The 19,640-nt window shown below is 46.6% G+C and overlaps 1 protein-coding gene across 3 annotated transcripts in view; it reads right to left on the bottom strand.

The window, feature by feature from the left end:
• Positions 1 to 7,290: 7,290 nt before the first annotated feature.
• Positions 7,291 to 19,640, bottom strand: part of LOC135396387 (uncharacterized) — an 85,501-nt gene continuing 73,151 nt past the window's right edge. For all 3 annotated transcript variants that reach the window (XM_064627328.1, XM_064627327.1, XM_064627329.1), the window contains exons 2-3: positions 9,168 to 12,189; positions 7,291 to 9,025 (exon numbers count right to left, since the gene is read on the bottom strand). In XM_064627328.1, the coding sequence (XP_064483398.1) occupies positions 8,305 to 9,025; positions 9,168 to 11,923 (3,477 nt within the window). In that variant the 5' untranslated portion in view covers positions 11,924 to 12,189 and the 3' untranslated portion in view covers positions 7,291 to 8,304. The remainder of the gene's footprint in view (positions 9,026 to 9,167; positions 12,190 to 19,640) is intronic.

Below are 19,640 nucleotides of genomic sequence, written 5' to 3' on the forward strand. Positions count from 1 at the left end.
TGTTTGTGAATAAATGCAAGGCCCACGAGTTCCGGGGCTGGTATGGTGACGTTTCAGTTATGTACTCTTCTACAGTACGTACAAACATTGGGCTCCGGCTGCCTCTTACGTACATCTACGCGTTTTTCACTGTGGCTTCCAGTTGGTGAACCTCGCACCAGAACGCAGGGTTATCAGCCAAACGCCTTCTGGCACCACTTCGAAGTATTGTGCTTATGCAGTACTGGTAAGGTCCGTGCAGCGCGTTTCCATCAGAGCGCCTTAGTGGTCGTTGAACTTTTCTTTCTCACTTATATCACACTCACTTTCGGAGTCTCCGTTGTTAGCTTTGTACAGCTACACGACAGCATCTACAAAGCAACACCTGGTGACTGGTCAATCATTTCTGATTCTAAGAGCGGCCTTCAAGCACCACCCGTGGCCTCCAGTGGCCTTGTGGTCATAGTGTACTACATCATGTTATCGTACAATGCCGCTGTGGCAAAAGGCACACAATCGAGCTCCAGTGGATCCCCGGTCACATCAGCATTGCTGGGAATGATGCTGCTGACACAGAGGCACGTGATGCTCACCAACGAGGTCTCACGCAAAAGATATATTTCACCTCTGAGGATGCGAAACAGCCGACGTCGCTGCTGCACAGAATCGACCCGGACGTCTCTTACCGAATCCCTCCGCGGATGTCTCGGCCGCTCCAAACTTTGCTTCACAGACTCCGACTCAATGTCCCGTTGGCCAACGCATTTCTGTTCAAGGCATGCGCCCAACCTTCGTCGTTGTGTTCAACATGTGGTGTGCGTGAAGATTCGGAACATATTCTTCTCGAATGTGCGCGGTTTCGAACTGCACGTTTGCAACTTCAGAGATCCCTGGACCGCCTTGATAGCCGACCCTTCGACGTCGTGAAAGCGCTGGGGGAATGGCCCGCGATTCATCGTCAGGGTGCACAGCGCTCACTCAGCACCTTCGTTAAGCATAGGAGAGCTCTCGTCTTTTTAGACGTTTTTTTTTCTTTTCTCTTTACTAGACCTGGAGTAGCCTGTTCCGCAGTGAGCGGGCTCACATCTCCATTTTTTTTCATCCTATCATCATCATCATCATAATCATCATCAGCTGAAGCAGCAGCATCTACAAAAATACATCCGCTCAATGTTGAGCCGCCATTCCCTTTTGAGTTACACATTGGGAATGGAAATCCCATAGGCTCATTCTACATTCAAAGGATACTCACTAAACAAAGCTCCGACCCCTCAAGCTAATTACCAGGACGTGCACCAGCAATTCAAAGTAGTGCGCTCAAACCATGTCGTATGGTAACCGTTTGTGAAGCTTCGTCCTCCTGATATGTTTCGTCGAGGGGTTTACAAACACGGGCGAATCTCGTTCAATTAGACACTGACTACATTATCACGTCAAAGCAATCGGCGCTGAATTGGAAAAGGCCTAATTTCCGGCGATGCGCGTAAATTTTAGGAGCATGTTTGGGAGGCTGTAACCAAAGGACCAACGTGTGTCAAAGGGCGTTCCGTGAGATGAGATTTAGGAAATGCGATGCTCCATTCGCGCGGAGTTTACCGAAAGGCGCCATTTACCGAAACTTGTTAGCAGGGAACATGGTGTCGTAGGAAAGTGCACGTGGAAACCGAGTAGGTGAGGGAAGCGGGTATATTGTAAAGATTATCCCGTGGATGTTCGCTATCTAATTAATTAGCGATGAAGACCATGCGACGAAAGCCTTTCAAAGGAAACAAGCCCGGGTGGCACGAGTGTGGCTCGACCTTAGAGCAGACGCAATTGAAGAGGCAAAATCTCACGGCGTAATTATAAGCGTGGTGTAGGGACTTTCAATGCAACAACCACAGTCGAGGAGTCCGTGCAGCGAACAGGGCGACAGGAGTTGCAGGCATGGTGGACACTTGTTTAATCCGATAAACCACAACCGATAGGCCTCCTATCGGCTACATTCCTTCCCGTTTATTTGATTTCATAGGCATAACGCTCTATAGTTGCCTTCGTCTTCTCGTGCTTCGTCGTAGTTGAGGTACCGGACCGTTGCTATCCGTGCTGCTTTCAGCTTCCGTAGACGCAGGCGCAGGTGTTACCAGCGGGCTCTCTGTTATGCCTTCTGCCTGAGGCTGGTCTGCTGGAGCTGAGTCAGGCGGCTGCACCGTACTGGTCTAGCTCCCATGGTATCCGGATCGTTCTGGGAGCAGGAACAGGACATGTGCGTGAAACAATATCATCCGCATGCAAAAACCGCTCCTGCGTGGTTTTGAACCCGAACTGTGTACGTAGACAAGTCCTTTCTAACCAACTTGGATCGCTCGGTTTGTTCCCTCTTACTCAAACGTTGTCGCCTACTTCAAACTCCCTCCACGAAGTCCCATGTTGATGGCTTTGGCGTTGAGTAATACCTTATTCTTCTATCCACTTTGTTAGTTCTGGGTGCAAAATACTCAGTCTCGGCGTCCGGAAGAGAAGGAGCTCGGCCGGCGTCTTACCCGTTGCATCGAAAACGGAGTTTTACGGTATATGCGAACAGGAGCTGGTCCAGTCGATGTTGAATCGTCCCAGTCACTCCCGTGCATAGAAATCTTAAGGGAGAGAGGCTCCCGTGCGCTCCTCGTCCCGAAGTCGGCGTACTAGACTTCGCTTGACTGTCTGGACGAGTCCTTCCGCGTCTCCGTTGGAGGCTGTGTGGTACGGCGGTGTCCTCGTGTACTGCACAGCACTCGCTCTGAGAAAGGTTGATAATTCGTCAGACCATTGTCCGTCACAATTTGCTCTGAAAGTTGCGAAACTGTGCGGAGCTTTTCCACGGTGTTGGAAGCTGGTTGACGTCATGTACCGGACATCCACCCATTTGGGGCGTCAACAACAACTAAAACCCATTCCAAACCAGTTGTAGTATACAAAGTCCAAATGAATCCTCTGCCAACGTTTGGTTGGCCAACCCCACGACAAATATGACCATGTTTGTGCACCTAGAATACCAGTATTCTAGGTGCGGTGCACGTCTACCAGCGTACTTGACGCGCTAAGCGGCGTACGGCGCCGTTTGGTTCTACATTGCCCACGTTATTTTCTGGAGCTCGTTGGACAGCCTCGTTTCATAGTCTCGAATAGTCTGATGAAGTTCAGATTCTGCACGAATGCTTGTCACTGACACTATACAGGGTGTCCCAGAAAACGTGTCATTGAATTATAATAAAAAAACTACACCACCTAGAGTCATGCGGTCAATGGCATTTGTTCTTACTGGGTTTTTGCCACCTCCTCATGTGAATGTCGTGTAACGTAAGTTTAATTATGTAAATTTTTGCGAGCTTAAGTCGGAAATTTGCCTAGTAAAAGTCACGTTTTTACCCCACCAATGTGAAGAGCGTACGTCTAATTTAGTCAAATTAATGATAATTGACAGGGATATTCAGGAGCTATCCCGTCGGAAAAAATAGCCGAACATCATGCTCTACGGAGGTCGCACAGAATAGCGCACGATGAATTTTTCAGCGCAATCTTTGTCAGTCCGACGAAAGGAGGTTGGAAACCCAGCCCTCCCAGACATCGCGGAAAGAGATAAAACAGGCACGGCTTATCACGTTCGACTTTCGCTGGGATAATGCTTTCCCTCTCCCAATTTTAGGAACAGCTACATTTTCTACTATCACTCTGAGGGATGGCTTCGGAACCTCTTTTCGTCGCACTGGGAGCGATTGCGCTCAAAAAGTCATCGCGCGCTATGGTCCGGTGCTCCGAAAAGCATGATATTCGACTATTTTTTCCGGTGGGATAGCTCGTGAATATCACTGTGAATTATCATGGATTTGAGTGAATTCGGCACGCTCTTCATATTGGCGGGGTAAAAAAGTGACCTTTACTTGGCAAATTTCCGAGTTTAGTTCGCAAATATTTACATAATTTAAACTTGAGTACATGACATTCACATTAGGAGGTGGCAAAAACCTAATAAGAACAAATGCTGTTGACCGCATGATTCTAGGTGGCGTAGTTTTTTTATTATAATTCAATGACACGTTTTCTGGGACACCCTGTATATGCTCCTACCGTATAAATTTGATTCTGACTACCTCCTTAGTGGACTTTACGGCGTTTTTGTATTTTGTCTATTCTCGAATAGTCTTAAGAAAAGGGAAGTTGTTCGCTGAATACCTAGCACTAAGCCCTTGTTTCCTTTAGTCAACCACCTACAACGAAAAGCTGCATCTTTGTTGTACAACCAGTCACCAGGATTGGGGCGCGGTACGATGACTTACAGCGCTTCTCGTCTAGTTAGAGCAATCGGTGACTGTGAGGCTTCACACTATTCAACGATTCTTTGGCAAGTCTTTTCGTCGGTTGTCCCAAATCTTGTAACCCTCAAGTGCGTTTTCGGTCGTTTCTAAATGCGACCAGTCGCCGTACCGCGAGTTCCACCGACTGGGTTTCCATGGTTTTGATACCCGACTCGTTTGGGCATGGGCATGTGCCTTACCTGAAGAAGTGTCCAGTTCTAACGGGTATCTCCCCAGCAATGTCACAGCTCGGCCTATACTGTAGTCCTTTTAAACTTTGCTAAACTTTTAGCTGAATCTGTTTAATGAGTGTTCCTTGAATCGTTTCGCTTCATTCAGCGGCCAGCGAACGCGCATGCGCACAACGCTCAGCACGGAACGGGCTTCTGGAGCGGCGCCTCCGCTCCACTCGCTAACCGGAGCGGGTTTACGGAATTAAGGTGTCTCAGCAAATCAGGATCGTGTTTTCCATGGCGGTAGCCAATCACGAACGTGCTTTAAGCGGTGGTAGCCATGGAGACGAACCGCCGTCGTCTGCGAGTAGTGACTGAACGTCCCTGCGTAATATATGGGAAACCTTCACAATAAAGCGCAAACCGGTCCCATATCTTTCTCAAAACTGATTTTCTGGAAAGCGTGTTGTGTTTTTTGTCTACAGATTCAGGTCTACAGGTTCCAAGTTAGCTGCAATCATTTGCGAGTTCTTGAATTCGCAAAACGGCGAATCGCAGTTGCAGACGAATTCTGACTTTATATGTCCACGTAGCGAAGGAGGGAGAGGAGGCAACAAGTAGGCCTTCTGTCTCTAGGTGGCGTTGACCGTAAGCGGAGCGGGATGTAAACACATTCAGCTAAAACACTATAATATGCGAATACTTTCGCATATTAGACAGCTTCGTTCCTACCGTCTGATGAAATGAAGGGTGTACTGGTGTCTAACATTAGCAGATGAATATGTTAATATTACTCAAACCCCCTACAGTCAGAGTTTTGCATCGAATTAGGAAGTTTAGAAATATAGGAAGAACGTTCCCAATGCCAAAACCCATCCAACGCATTGCGTTGCCATATCCGTAGCAATGACGATTAAGCAATTTTTTTCCGCAGTATTTGCCAGTTTTTAATTTACTGCTTCCATCTTGGTAGAAATCTCCCGGCACGCGCCATTTGGCTGTGCAAGCTCATGTGCTCAGCAGCATCGACTTGGTATTCGGTTTCGTAGATATTAGTATTGAAATAACAATGCAGGCTTTTCCAATTACTTACCCCTACAGAATTGTAGAAAATATATTTGTCGCATTCTTTTGAACTATCAATAACTGCTAGATAACAAAAACTTCAGTGACTGACGTACATCAAATATAGCTTGGACTGCTATAAAATTAGAATACGAGTTCTAAAAATATTGAAAATCGAAGCAGCCAGCTTGTACAGTTGTACATATATGAAACGCGTGGTTACCAGCTTACAGTGCGTTTTTGCTTTCACGATTTGTGTTTTGGATTTACAATTTCGAATTGTACAGCTCACCATTGTGCCCTCGCCTGAGTCGGGGAATTATGTCCACTGAAATATATCGAATCAAATATGCTTATACTTATATTTACTTGCCGATTGGACCACTCAGAAATTCTCTCGTATGATCTTTTTTTAGAAACAGCAACACGAGCAGGCGTGTCAACCATCCTTACAAGTGCGAACCATTTTTTTGTCACACCAACGCATTCCTTCACTCCCTCCTACCCGCTCACCATCAAACTTTGGAATTCATTGCCCGAAGGAATCTCATCCATCCATGATGATCATTCATCCTTCAAATCGACAGCAGCGCATCACCTTACCTCGTATCGCACATAATCATCTTCTTATGTTGTATTTTCAATTGGGACGCTTGTCTAGACTGTCTGGCCTCAAAGCCACATTGATTATTCGGTGGTTGTTGTAATAATTTTCTTTTGTATTTCCTTCACTCATGTAATGCCTTCTGGCCTTTGGGGTTCTAACAATAAACAATAGACAAAGGGACTTCATACACAAATAAATCTGACACATGAGACAGCTTTCCTTTTTTCATTGATATCTTTATGCTTCAACAAAACATATAGAACATAAAAGATAGACCTTTAGAGTCCAAGTGTACAATATTTGACTAAATGTTTCAGTTGGCACAGTATTCACTTTTGTTCGAAATTGGTCATCATTTTGGCGTTATTACTTGATTGGCACAGCAGTAGCAGAAATATGACCCCGAAATAAAAAGTGATTGCTCACTCGATGCCTGCGGATATGCTCGTTTGTAGGTCAGTGTTCATGTTTGAGCATCGACTGAATGCGATATGCGTATGTACACTGCGTATGTAATATAATTATCATTTCGCTGGTGGAATGTGAGGACTAGATAGTATCCTTCGTGCGCTCTAATCTGACTAGGGGAAGCCATGGTGCAAGTTAGTTATACAAAAATAAAATGCATGGCACGTGAAAGATAAATTAGCTCTGTCCAAAATGTCTCCCGTAAACCGTAGGCTACGTTTCGTGATTATGTTTATGGTAAATAAATATTTGACGTCATAGTCTACTGTGACTAGTGGGAATATAAAAACCGTATACGTGCCTCTTCATTTTCTTCGACACGAGTGATGAAGGCATGGCTTTCTGTTCGACGTCTGGCCTGTGAAGTAGGTAAGGGCTCACTGTCCCTCATCAGAAACCGTACAAATTTATGCGCTTAATAAAATTATTTGAATCTGTAAAATAAACCTTCGTCCTTTTTACGTCCACGGAACGTTGCACAACATTGTTCAATGTTGCACAAAAGCACGCGCAAGAAAAAAGAAAACTGCATTACAAGCATGATGGGGAACTTGCCTCAAAATGTGACCTGTAATAGAATACAGAGCTGCAGCACAACAGCTGTCTGTAACAGAGGCATTGAGATACATCTGGATGATTATGAAAGTGAAGTGTTGATCTCGCCTTATAATATTGTGCACTCATATGCAGGCTTCATCATGTATTTCTCTCTCTCTTGAAGGAGCATTCTGACAACAACCAGTGTGTCCTTTTGTTAGAGAATGAAGCACAAAGTTGTCCAGGATAAAGGAAGGTCATCGTACTGAAGATAAAATGAACACAAAGACACATTGGAACCTATCTTGCCCTAAAATCTATCTAAAGATGTCTAAAGATAAGGGTTATCTAAAAGATCAAAGTTCATTCTACTGAATATACAAATCAAGCGGCGTATGTTTAGTCACCGGCAAAAGAAGAAAAAAAATATGCGCATAATATTTAGGTGCCGAAAATTGCTAGAGTGCTCCACTAAGCCACAAGAGTACTGAGCAGTCACGAATATATTGGCGTTTGAAGAATCGGTTCTGCCAACAACGAGTTTCTTTTCGACATAAAGCGACGCAATAATGAGCTATAATGTATCGCCTCTTCCTTCAATCAAATTGCTTTCCAATTTTTTAGACAATGCCGGACATGCCTGACATCCAAGACTGTTAGAATACGACAACGACTATCGTATTTAGTTTAGTTCTCTCGTCAGTCTCGTTAATTAAGAATTATAATTTATAAAGCGCTCCCGATATAACGATGTACGGATACAACGGTCATTGGCACTGTAATAAACGCACTTATTCACATATAACTTTTAAAGTTCGTTATGTCCGGGACGACTAGATCTAAAGCGGTCCGTCGCCATGAGCGCGCACTACTTGCACCCAGCAGTATTGTTACATTGCCGTACCAGTTGAAAGCTCTGTGAATTAGGTATTACTCGTCGGCAGGCATTAGCCCGCCCTACGCATCGACACAGTGTTCCGCACTTTTCTTTCTGTCCTGTGGAAGAATAAATTCATAGCCACTGTCCGCTTCTCCGGCCCAGTTCACTATAGGTCGTTCAAGAACTGAAGATTAGATGGTAAGGAACGAATGACGAATGCGAGGAGTTAATAGGAAGAGGTGAAGAACTACACGAAGAAACACGCCCCGTCTCACACCGTCGTCACACCTCGATGGGAACTATCCTTTCCTTCACACCGGCGACGTCACCACATGTGTCACTGATGACGCAGGGGTCAGTCTGCGAACACCCGTCCACTCGCTGCGTTTGGTCCGCCGCGTCCAACATTCCACTGTCTCCGTGGCAAAGCTCGCCAATGAGTGCACGTTTCTGGGCCATCCGTGTCTCAAGAGCAGACCTAGGCCTAACGTCGCTGCAGGACCGCTTAATGCGCACTTTCGTCTCTTTCCCTAACGACGCGCCGCAAAAGTAGGTTGAACACTCATCCGATTCTAAAGGCTCGTACCCGTTGAGGCTCGCGTTGAGCGAGAATGTCGAACCCCGTAGCCTGTTCAGAAACCCTCGGCTTGAAGCCTTCCGCGACCTCGTCGATGAACCACTGCTCTGCGCCGAAGTCCTGTTAAGGTCGTTCAGAGAGTGGCTTATGGACGATCTCCTGCGGAAGGAGGACGTCAGGAGAGGTTGCTCTTGTGAGAAGTTCGGTTGGCCCACATCGTCTGGTGACAGGTGAAGGTCGAGGTAGACCGCGGAGTCCGGGGTGATGTCTTCTGTGCCGCAGGATGCGTTTACGACGCCTGGACTAGTGTGACCGTGTGTGAGGTTGAGCTTCATATGGTGTGGGTCACAGAAGCGTCGCGCCGCGGTTCTGCAGATGATGGGAGAGACACTCCGGGCGCAGATTTTGTCGTGACGAGTTCTCAATCTGTAATGCATAAAAACATGTCGTTTGCACACCGACGTTGAAAATGCACTCGGTTTTACCATATGCGAAAAAGAACGTGCTCCTATTTTATGGCGTATATAAGAATCTGAAACGCACTCGACTTTTAATAAATACATCATACCTGGTGTCTTCCTGAAGGTTATGATGAGGGCAGCAAAATGGATGCCTGGCGTTGGCGCCCAAATAGAACGCCACGTCAAAGCTATTCGCCGCACTCTCTGAACTGCATGTGCTGCCAAACCGCCTGCTCCCTTGAAAATCCAAGACAGCACTCCCGGAAAGACCATCGTTCCTGGTAACGTTGCTCAGTTGGTCCGAAGACAAATCTGTGGTTTCCAGACTGCAGCCACTCATGCCTTTTGCAAGAGCCTGGTTCATGCAGCCGTGAAAGAAAGGTGACAAGCAGTCTTGAGCCGTGTCTTCGTCGTCGCACAGGGTGTGGATACTCGACCCCATGTGGGCCCTGAGGGAGTCGCTTTCTTCTTCTTCTTCCTCGTCAGTTACGTCGAGAGGTTGCTCCGGATCGTCGTCTTTACGGAAACGGATAAAGCCTTTCTCTTTGAACAACATCGATTGCGGACGAGATGACGTCGTCGAACGCCCTCCTTCGGATACTGATGTCAACGTTCCCACCGTTTTCAAAGTTGTACTTCTTCCATCTGTGGAAGTGCTCGGATTTCCACTCCTCGATTGCTTCGCAGACAGCAAAGAATGACTCACAGTCGAATTGCTCTGTACAATGGAGGGTCTCGGGATGTTAGTCATCGCAACATTATCGTCGTTTCTTTCAGCTGCCAGAATTGCTCCTGGGTTTTGAAAGCTCTGCGTCAACTCAGGACCGAGAGGATCCCATGGACGCGAGGAGTCGAGTGACGTGTTGAAGTTTTCGTTTCGAAATCCGTATTGCGCTGCGTATTGGTTCGCGTATGTTTCGAAATCAGGTACATCTTTGTTTCTATTACGCCTGAAGGCGTTGCACGGGTTCCAATAGGAAGGCGTGGTGTCGTCACTATTCTCGTGGTGTTTCGTTGGTTGGCTCGCGATATACAACATTGTCACGCACATGGCGATTTCTAAGATCCTTGAAGCGAAATGAAATCCCCACCAACACCAGTAGTCTGGCTTTAGCTGTGGAGGAACTCTGTAGATGGAAACAAGACCATAGGTTTGCAAGACTGTCATGACGAGCGCTAGTACTGCTGTAATCAACGCGACTTTAACTGACGTAGCAAGAGTTGGGCGTGGAAGTCTCCTAGGGAGTTCAGCTCCGTCGATGTGAAGCTTCGTGAAGGTTAATCGGATCATTTCACTCTGTTTCCGTAGAGCTGCCTTAAAGAGCTGCTGGAAGACATAGAAGTACGCGATGCTCAGGAGAAAGGTCCACATGAGGAAAAATACTTGACAAGCTAAGATCAACGTAATAGGTTTTGAGAAGAACCCAACGACGATGTCCGACGCAATTGAGAAACAGAAGTGAAAGACGACAACCGTGGCCAGGATACTAGGGCGCTGGACTTTCTGAGGGAGCAGGTTTACCTTTGTCGTGTTTAGCAAAGCCAGGAACATGACGGAACACGCCGATGACAGTGAAGGGTAGGCAATATTGAAGAGTAGGTAGGCCGTAACTGGATGATATTTCCCTGTAACATCGTAGGGATCGTACAACAGAAACACAGACCTGCAAGAAGCGGCTACAAGAATCATGATGTCGATAGCCACAAGGTAAGTCTTGTTTAACAGTCGGTCGGACCATCTGAGATGTATCAGACTGATTAGGCTGAACGTTCCGAGCAGAGCAAAGAGAGTTCCTAACAAGTACGCATGGTACTCCCAGGCAGCACCCCATTGTTTCTTAGCTTCTTTCAAGTTAGGGCCAAACTTCCAGAAGAATACGGTTCCATAAGGCATTTCCCGATATTTCTTGTTCAACGACGTCGACAAAGGTGGCACCTTCTTGACGACTGAGTCACTGCTGATCTTTTTAGCTCTGTCATCAGGATCAACACTCGGGCCAAAGTTCCACGGTGGATCATTTTGATGCGTTACCGGGCTTTTTGTTGCGTCTTCTATGCTGGAATTTGTGTTCTTAGCGACAGATTTCCTCTTGTCGGGTTTTAACGTGGTGGGAAGACGATTTTTACGGTTCCTCCCCCTAGAGAGGGACGATTTCCTTCGCTCGTTCCCTCCCCTACTACTTTTGGAGGTCGTCGATTCATCGATCAATGAAATCGTTCCCACCGTAGCGCTACCTTCTGTTGGCGATGTCAAGCGGCCACTTGTCGACAATGCTGCTTCTACTGTCGATGCCTTTTCCTGCACAGCGGGCAAATCAATAGCTGCCGTTGTAGAAGAATGCATTAAGATTTCCGTTAATGTCCCTGGTTGCGTAGGAGAAGTAACAGCTGTTTCTTCCCCGCATACCGCACCATGGCAATCCAGTGACTTGTTGGCGGTACGAGACAAGTTCTTCGTCGATATCACAGTCTGAGTGTCTGCGTCCGCCGTTAAGTTTACAGGCAAAGTCGAAGACGAATTAGCCAGCTGCACATCGACTTCCGTTTTCTCTCTCCCACCCACTGTTGGCACAGCAGACGCAGACTTTGACGTAACTTCCGTTGTCGTCTCGTCAGATCGTTTCTGTATCGTGTATTCCGTAGAAGGCGATGTCGTCGTGGACGTTGATGTAGTCGACGCGTGACTCGACATTTTTTCTGTCGGTGTAACCTCTTTGTTCGCGGGAGACTTCGAAAACCAAGAAGAGATCCTGGAACCCCATGCGGTATCCGATCCGCTGGGGCGACACAAAGTGACATCGTGAGACGCGAGAAGGGCAAGAAGGAAGAGGGCGTGTCTTGGGAAGCTCTGGAAGCCTCTCATGGCCGACGTTTGTGGCGTTTCGTCTTCAGCCAGCAGACATCACCGCTCCGTTCGGTTGGGTAGGGGCGACATTTCGACAGGGAAGCCAATACCTATTAGGCCCATTGGGGAGAGAAAGAAACGTCCACAAATCACCGCGAGGTCATTTCGGTGTTTGAAGAAGGCCGTGGGGCGATTTTTGTCCTGCGGGTGACAGGAACACGGGAAAGTACTCGAGGAAGAGCTCCTTCGTTGGAGGTAATGTGCGGTCGTACGCTGATGTCTTCCTGCAGGGAAAGAAAAGATAAGCATTAGTTCAGCTCTGAGTGTAAGCCAGAAAGAGAGACACATTTGTGGTAATAACACTTGGAAAGAATAGCGGGAGAGCGCGACTGGGATTTGTTAGTATTCATTAGCTAATGATCAGAACGCGTGGTAGAACAGAAAAGAGTGCATGGTGTATGGGACTAATACTTGTCAGCTAAGATGATCCTCGGAGGTACCGCCCAACACTTTTTTTCTGATACAGAGCACTGCTCTCCCAAGATACCCTCCCCAAGCAGGTTACCTCACGTTGTTTGTTGCTACAGAATATTATACTAGTCAAAACAAATTCAAATAGAAAATGCTGTACTGTATACTCTTAAACATTATAACCCCGTTTTGATCATCTGCTAAGAAAGTGATGCCGCAAGTTAGTCACGGTTCTAGTTCGTAGGGGTTCGAAGAAGATCGAACTTAAAAAAGTACCGTGTGACAAGAAGGACGTTCGACACGTTTGCGCATGCGCCGCGACCACATATATATTTGTCAGTTTTGACAATTTGTTTGACTTGCAAGAACCGACACGCTCCAATTACTTTACATGATTCGCATTCATTAATTGCCCCACACAGAAATAATCGTGTTTTTCTGCCCCTAGATTCCGCTACGGAATAGATAGCATATGCCCTGAAATGGTATCAAACCATTCGAACCTGCTCGAAACCGAAAAAAAAAAAAAAAGAAAACGAAGGTTCGTAGAGCTGTTGGAACCGCAAAGTTCCGTCACATTCCTGATAACAATATACGGAATACCTATTCAAGTAACTCAGGGCAATTCTCGTTGTTTAAGGAATACCTCCTCGTGTGCGACAACGAACGACAAAAAATTTAAAAAATAATTGGGAGTAGATTCACAAGTAAGGCGAGTCCGCCCACACTTGCGTGGCTACTGCTGCACGTACAGGTAGGACCGCGGATAATGTCGACCACTTGGGGTTGTTTAACGTGCGCAGGAAATCTCTGATACATGGTGCTGGGAACAATGTTTACCAACGAAAACAAATCCTTCATTGTCTCATGCGAACACAAACGTGCTTCTGCTTTCACGTTAACGGAGGACGGCCAGACATTCAGCCGAATGAATTTACTCCAGAAAAGACGCGAGTCAAGGCTATAACCGTTCCTCCGCTTGTATTACTTCGGGAAACCGAAAACTGCGCAAGTACCGTCATCTGCACCAGAACTCGTTTGGCTGTACCAAAAATGTTCTCCCCAATCTTCGGTCACGAACGGTCGACATGTCTTCCAGTTGTTTCCTCGTGCCATTTTTTGGCGCAGGCAGTCGTCGTTTTCTTCATCATATGGCGTGTTCTGCTTCCATTTGCACAATTAATCTCGGGATTTTCTCCCGCGCGCTTGCACGAAAAATACTCATCCTCATATGGAAGCTTTTCTATCTTTCTTCTTCTTCTTGCGCTTTGGCCTTCAAGCCCTTATCTGTGAAGTGATGTATGGGGCATGCGTCGGCGTCTGTGGGTTCTTTCGACAACACTGGCTTTTTCCTATTTGCTATGACCGAAGTGTTTGTTACTTCTGATCTCCTCCGCTATTTGTATTAATCCGGCTCTCGCATGTTTGCTGTGTCCAGTGATTTGTGGTCGACTATATCTGACCACCGACTGACAGTGAAAGAAATAAAATAAAAATAAAAAAGAACAAAGTAGGGAAAGGCGAATGTGAAACTGTTATTCCAAATCGAGAAAATAAGCTGAAATTGGGGAGGAAGCGATATCGCATCAGTTTTTCTAGCGAACGCCCTGGTTTTGCTAACTTGAAAGCAAAGCTTCAAGCCTTTCTGTTGTGACGCCAGAGTCCTCTCGCTTAGTGACGGGAAACTCCCTGCGAGCGCCTGGTAGGCATTTGCGACATGTCCTGTATGAGCCTGCACTCTCAAAAGAGAACTTACTGGCCTCGGTGGCTCAGTCGGTAGCGCGTTCGCCTTCTGATCCCGAGATCGCGGGTTCGAACACGGCCGAGGCCGCCAGCAACTTGGTGGCAGGGTACAAGTTGCTTAGACACGCCGTCCCGCGAGGGACGTTAAACACGAGGTGCCGTGTGATGAGCTTTCATCGCACGTTAAAGAACCCTCAGGTGGGCAAAAGCAATCTACAGACCGACCGCTGTGGCGTCGCTCATGATCTCAGTTGTCTCGCGACGTAAACACCCAATTATTATTAAAAAGAGAACTTTACCACATAACCCGCTCGGAGCCAACCAGAATCCCGAATAGCATCGTTCTCTCCCCTGATTTGTTGAAAACGGGAGGCGTACTTCTCTCTGCAACACTTATTTATTCATCAAGCCCCAAGGTCCTTGCGGACTTGTGCAATAATATGAATTGTTACAAAAAGGCGTGACAAATTAACATTACCAACACCGACCCTTTCTCCCGATTTGTTGAAAACGGGAGGCGTGCGCCTTTTTGTGGCACTCGTGCAGTGATATTAATTGTTACAAAAAGGCGTACGTCACTCGCTTTCCAGAAATCGGAAGCGTGACTCACAGGACCAACAGTGACTCAATCACAATAGTAGCTATCTTGCATAAACCGAAATTAAAGTTCAGAATGGCAGTTCTTTCTTGTAACGCGCTGTCACGCGCGGATGTCTTGCCGGAGTCTCTCCGCTCGCGGCAATAAACGTAGAATCGGTCTTTGTGTTTATTGCGACTAATTATGAACAATATCAAATTCAGGGTGTCGAACCGAACCCGAACCGAAAACCATACCCGAACCGTTATTTTTGCCGGAACCGAACCCGAACCGAAATTTTCATGACACTGTTGAACTCGAACCGAAGCAGAACCGTAAAAAATAATAGCGGTAACCGGTTCGCAACAAAACGGTTCGGACATAAAAGAAGTCAGCATAAGAGTTCCCCTCAATCCCTGAACGAGGACACATTGGTATCATCACACATCCATATCATGGATTTCGCATATTTTCAGCTAGCGGTGAAACGAGGACGTATAGTAAGCATACTTTCAGCGTCTTTTTTAACACGTTGGAGCGCAGCTGTCCTTGTGAGCGCCGCGGATAGCGCACCACGCACGCGGTGCGTCGTCTGCTCTTCTGAGAGGAGGCGTCACGCGGACGAATGAAGCAGGAATGGAGTAGGCCAGTTGCGTAGCTCTAGTTAGTTAACTAGCTAGTAAATTAGTAAAATAAATAAACCTTGGAGCTTTCAGCAACTCCCCATGGGTGCTACATGCTCCATTGCAAAAACTATAGAGCTATTACACACTCTGAATGAAAACCCTGAATCACAGCGGGATCTCTCACATACTCACGGGCACTCAATCAGTAGAGCGGGAAAACAAAATAGCACACTACAGATCTACGGTGCTGACACAGCGATACGGTGTCAGCAGTTCACACTAAAAGGGAGTTCGCACTTGGTGTTCACAATACAGTTGTGAGACCAGTCTCACTCAGGAAGGCTACCAGCAGACGGATTGCATTCAGTTGATTGCGCGAAGTATCCCAATAAGGACCCAATAAATGAGTCAGCTCCACTGGGCGGTCTGTCATGCGCAAAATGCCGGAAAGGAGTGACTGTCTCTCTGATCTGAAGTGGCAGCATTCCAGCAAGACGTGGCCGCCGTCATCCACCACATCACACTCGAGGCACAACGGAGGCTCAACCAGACCCATCCTGTGCAGAAGAGAACGGCAGAACGGGATGCCAACTCAAAGAGTCGCAGCAGGTCGGGGTACGACGCGAGGCATGAAAAATCTTAGGTTGGTCCATCTGTCGTAGAACACTCAAGTTACGGCTACTGTCTGCAAACCACAGTCTAGCTCTATGGGACCAATATGTGATTAAGTAAGCGCGCAACATTTCCCTTTACACGTGAGCAGTAAAAATTAAACAAGTCAGAAACATGAGATGTGGAGAAGGAGCATATGCAGAACGGTGCCTGTTTGATTGGTCATGGTTTGAAAAGTAAATGTAGTTCCGCTTATTGGTAGTACAATATGTCGTGACACGTTGCCTTTGTGTTGTGGATTAAGTGGTACACTAGGTTAAGTGTGAGCTAGGACACAGCAAGGCTGGCAGACTTATTTTCGACATGCTTCAGTACGGTTTCAGATCGATTCACGCTGCGAATGCAATGTGCCGGCAAGTACCATCGTCTATGTAATGCTGTCCATCTTATTACGCTTCCTTTAAGTGTATCTTGCTGGCACTGTGCGTTTGAAAAACGAGACTTTGGGAACAGAAAGTAGCACGACTACACCGCTTCATCACCGTGGGCTCTATTTGCAATAAGTGTTCATCCATTTATCCTTTCTCTCGCTAAAGGGAGTACCTGACCACTAAAAACGTCAGTGCAGACAACAGCAATACGCTACTAGCCACACATTTCCTGATAAAAGCAGCTTTATGGGAGATATAAAATGGAAGCGTTGAACTGGTTCACGAACCGGTTCGGGGCTGCGAACCGGTTCGATTTTTGGCGTGACCGAACCGGAACGAAATCCAAGCAACGCGAACTCGAACCGAACCCGTATTTTTTGCGGTTCGACACCCTGACCAAAATACTATAGTACTAATCTGGCGTAGTCGGTACATTATCAACGGGAGTAGACAGCGGTGCACAACGTTTGTGCATTGCTGGTGCTGGCTACTCCCTTTTATATGAACAATATATGCCATCAACAACAATACGCTTAGGAGTTGCCAAACCAACGAGGCATTCTATGTTCACGAGGAGAGACCATGTCAAGCAAGCTGCATTTGTAAGTATAAATGTGTAATTCACGAATGTTATCGCACAAGAAGTTCAAAACGACCCACAATGCATAACACCGGACAAGAAATCGGGGATATCGAGTCCACTTGCTTTCGCATCGACGTGAAAACAAAGTAGGGCTATGCTAATAGTTACGTCAAAGTCGAAGCGGATACGAAGCGAATAGCGTTATATGTATAAGCGAACCGAATGCAGCGTATATAAGTGATATATGGCATATCGGTCTTCGCATGAAGCTACACTCACTTTGCTTTATCGCCTTTCTTGTGATTACGTTTTTCGGATGCCGTGTGTTGCTCCGAAACTATTTGAATCTATTCAATTCCAAAGGGCCATCCCCTCAACTCGAAATGTGAATATAGAATTCCATATTCGATTTGGAACTCGAATCGAATACTACACAATTATTCGCTTCGGCATTCGAAAAATCTGAACGTTGGTACAGCCCTAGAAAAAAGGTATTAGCGTGAATAAGCTTGTATTCACTTCTCTTTGTTCTCGTTCTCTCTTTAAGACGAGATCATCAGCGATTTTTCCGTGTAAGCCTTCCTATCCCATTGAACGTGATTAGTACGCGCGCAGCACAAGTACACACTTACACGTTATGGCGGTAAGGGCAGGATCCCCGGGCGAACTCTGGCAACGTGGAACGGTGCATATGCGTGCGAAGAAAACCACGCTCCCGACTTCGACAAATTTAATTAACGATCCAGCCAATATTGTACGGGGGCTGTTGTTTCTGGCCTTTCTTGAGCTTAATGCAATTAGGTGAGGCACGTCTGTACGAGCACGTCCCCAGTATTGCAGCCGCTTTCATTAGCAGTGTGCGACATCGACGTGCGTTTTCCTTGCATGTGGCTGCAGGATACAATATAGTTATTACTCTGCTCGAGAGCGTTTCGTTTCTCTGATAAGATTTTCTCGTTCTCAGGGAGTTGCTCGGCTACGCTAACCAAGCAGTTGAAGCACTTGGGAAAGTCTAAAAAAGCAGTACTATGCCCCTGTCACACGGGAAGTTTTTCAACGATGATTGAACCCAATAACCATTGAACATGCGCGTAGCGGCACCAAGTGTGTAACGTGTCAACTTCTCAAAAAGCATTGGATCCAATGCTCCCTGACAGGTTGACATGTTGCACGCCTGGTGGCGCTACGTACCTGTTCAACGGCCATTGGTTTCAATCATCATTGAAGACTGCCCGTGTCACAGGGGTATTACACTCGTCTGATAACTGTCACCGGTTGTCACGTGGGTGAGCTGTCGTTCCGCATAACATTGTTCTCTCCCCTGATTTGTTGAAAACTGGAGACATACGCCTTTTTGTGGCACGTATGTGGTTCCGTTACATGTCACAAAAAGGCACACGCCTGGCACTTCTCGAAAATCTCGAGTGATAAATCAACTGGCGTTACTCTGTGCAATGGTTGTCCTGAAGGACGCTGTGTGGTGAAGCTTCGTTTTAACAGCGTAGGGTAACATTTCGGAAGTAACCTTTCCAACTAAGTCAAAGAACGTGCAGCGTCAGCACACATCCAGTCGGTAGACCATAATAGTTTATTCACGTCATTCATTACTCGCACAGTACTGACACACAGGGCTCCTATCGCGCGAATGATATCTCTGCCCATTCGACCTCTACACAGCAACACTCCAACATGCCCTAACGACGTTGCAAAATGTCCCTTTCACGGAAATCCCGTTTGAAACGTGCGATAACGATAAGCCAACCCCTCCAGCAATTCATCACTTCAAAGTGCCATTTAAAAGTTGCGGTAGAATTCCAGCGCAGACGAAATGTTCCCCCACTCTCTGGAAATAGAGGGACTTTTGGTGGCCATTAGCACGTTTGAGCAGCCATCTCCAACGGTGTGGTTTCCAATTTCATTCCTTCGCCGCTGGGCCCATGTCGGGTTTTCTAATGCCCTTCGCAGCTGCTCGGTGTTGAATGCATTTTTCTTTTTTCCTTTCGTTTTTCCCCCGTTTGGACATTTTGTTTCGCTGTCGTATTGTCGTCTGCTTTGAAATGCGTGTTTTGTCTCGAAAGGTGCCAGGAAGGGAAGAGGGAACCTCCTTACGAATTTATTCTCGGCCTCGTTACCGCACTGCTCTGGCGTATAATTTTTACTTGTTGGCTCATTTCGAAATCAGGACGCTGTTGTTTTTCTACGTGCGTTCAGAGGGCGCCAAACTTTGGGGAGCAAGTTCGAGAAAAACGCGCCGACCTCGGCTTGTCGTTCCTTTAACGAGACCCGGGCCTGCGAGCTGAGCTTATTGCTGCTTTCCGTGCTGATATCGTGCGACTTCCCTCTCTCTTTTTTTTAAACATTGTCTTCGAGTCGACTTTCGTGTTGTTTACGCTTTCTGATTAGTGGAAGAGGGAACTTCCTGAATATCAAGCTTAGCACAACAGCTGCAGTTCTTACGAAGAAAACTTCTGAAAAAGAAAAGAAAAACACGGACTAAAATAATACCACAAATATAAATATATAAACGGAACGGGAAACCTACATCCGGGAATCATGTTAGAAAGCTGTGGAAATCGAGGGTCGTGTCGTGTGCAGCTTCACTTTTTAATTTTATTCTTTACTCGTCTTCGATTTTGATGTTGCGAGCGCTTTCGACGTGTGAAATTCCGTCGCATCGAGCTATATCGTCATT

The sequence above is a fragment of the Ornithodoros turicata genome, chromosome 6 (assembly GCF_037126465.1).
Source record: "Ornithodoros turicata isolate Travis chromosome 6, ASM3712646v1, whole genome shotgun sequence".
In the NCBI taxonomy this organism is placed as follows: domain Eukaryota; kingdom Metazoa; phylum Arthropoda; class Arachnida; order Ixodida; family Argasidae; genus Ornithodoros; species Ornithodoros turicata.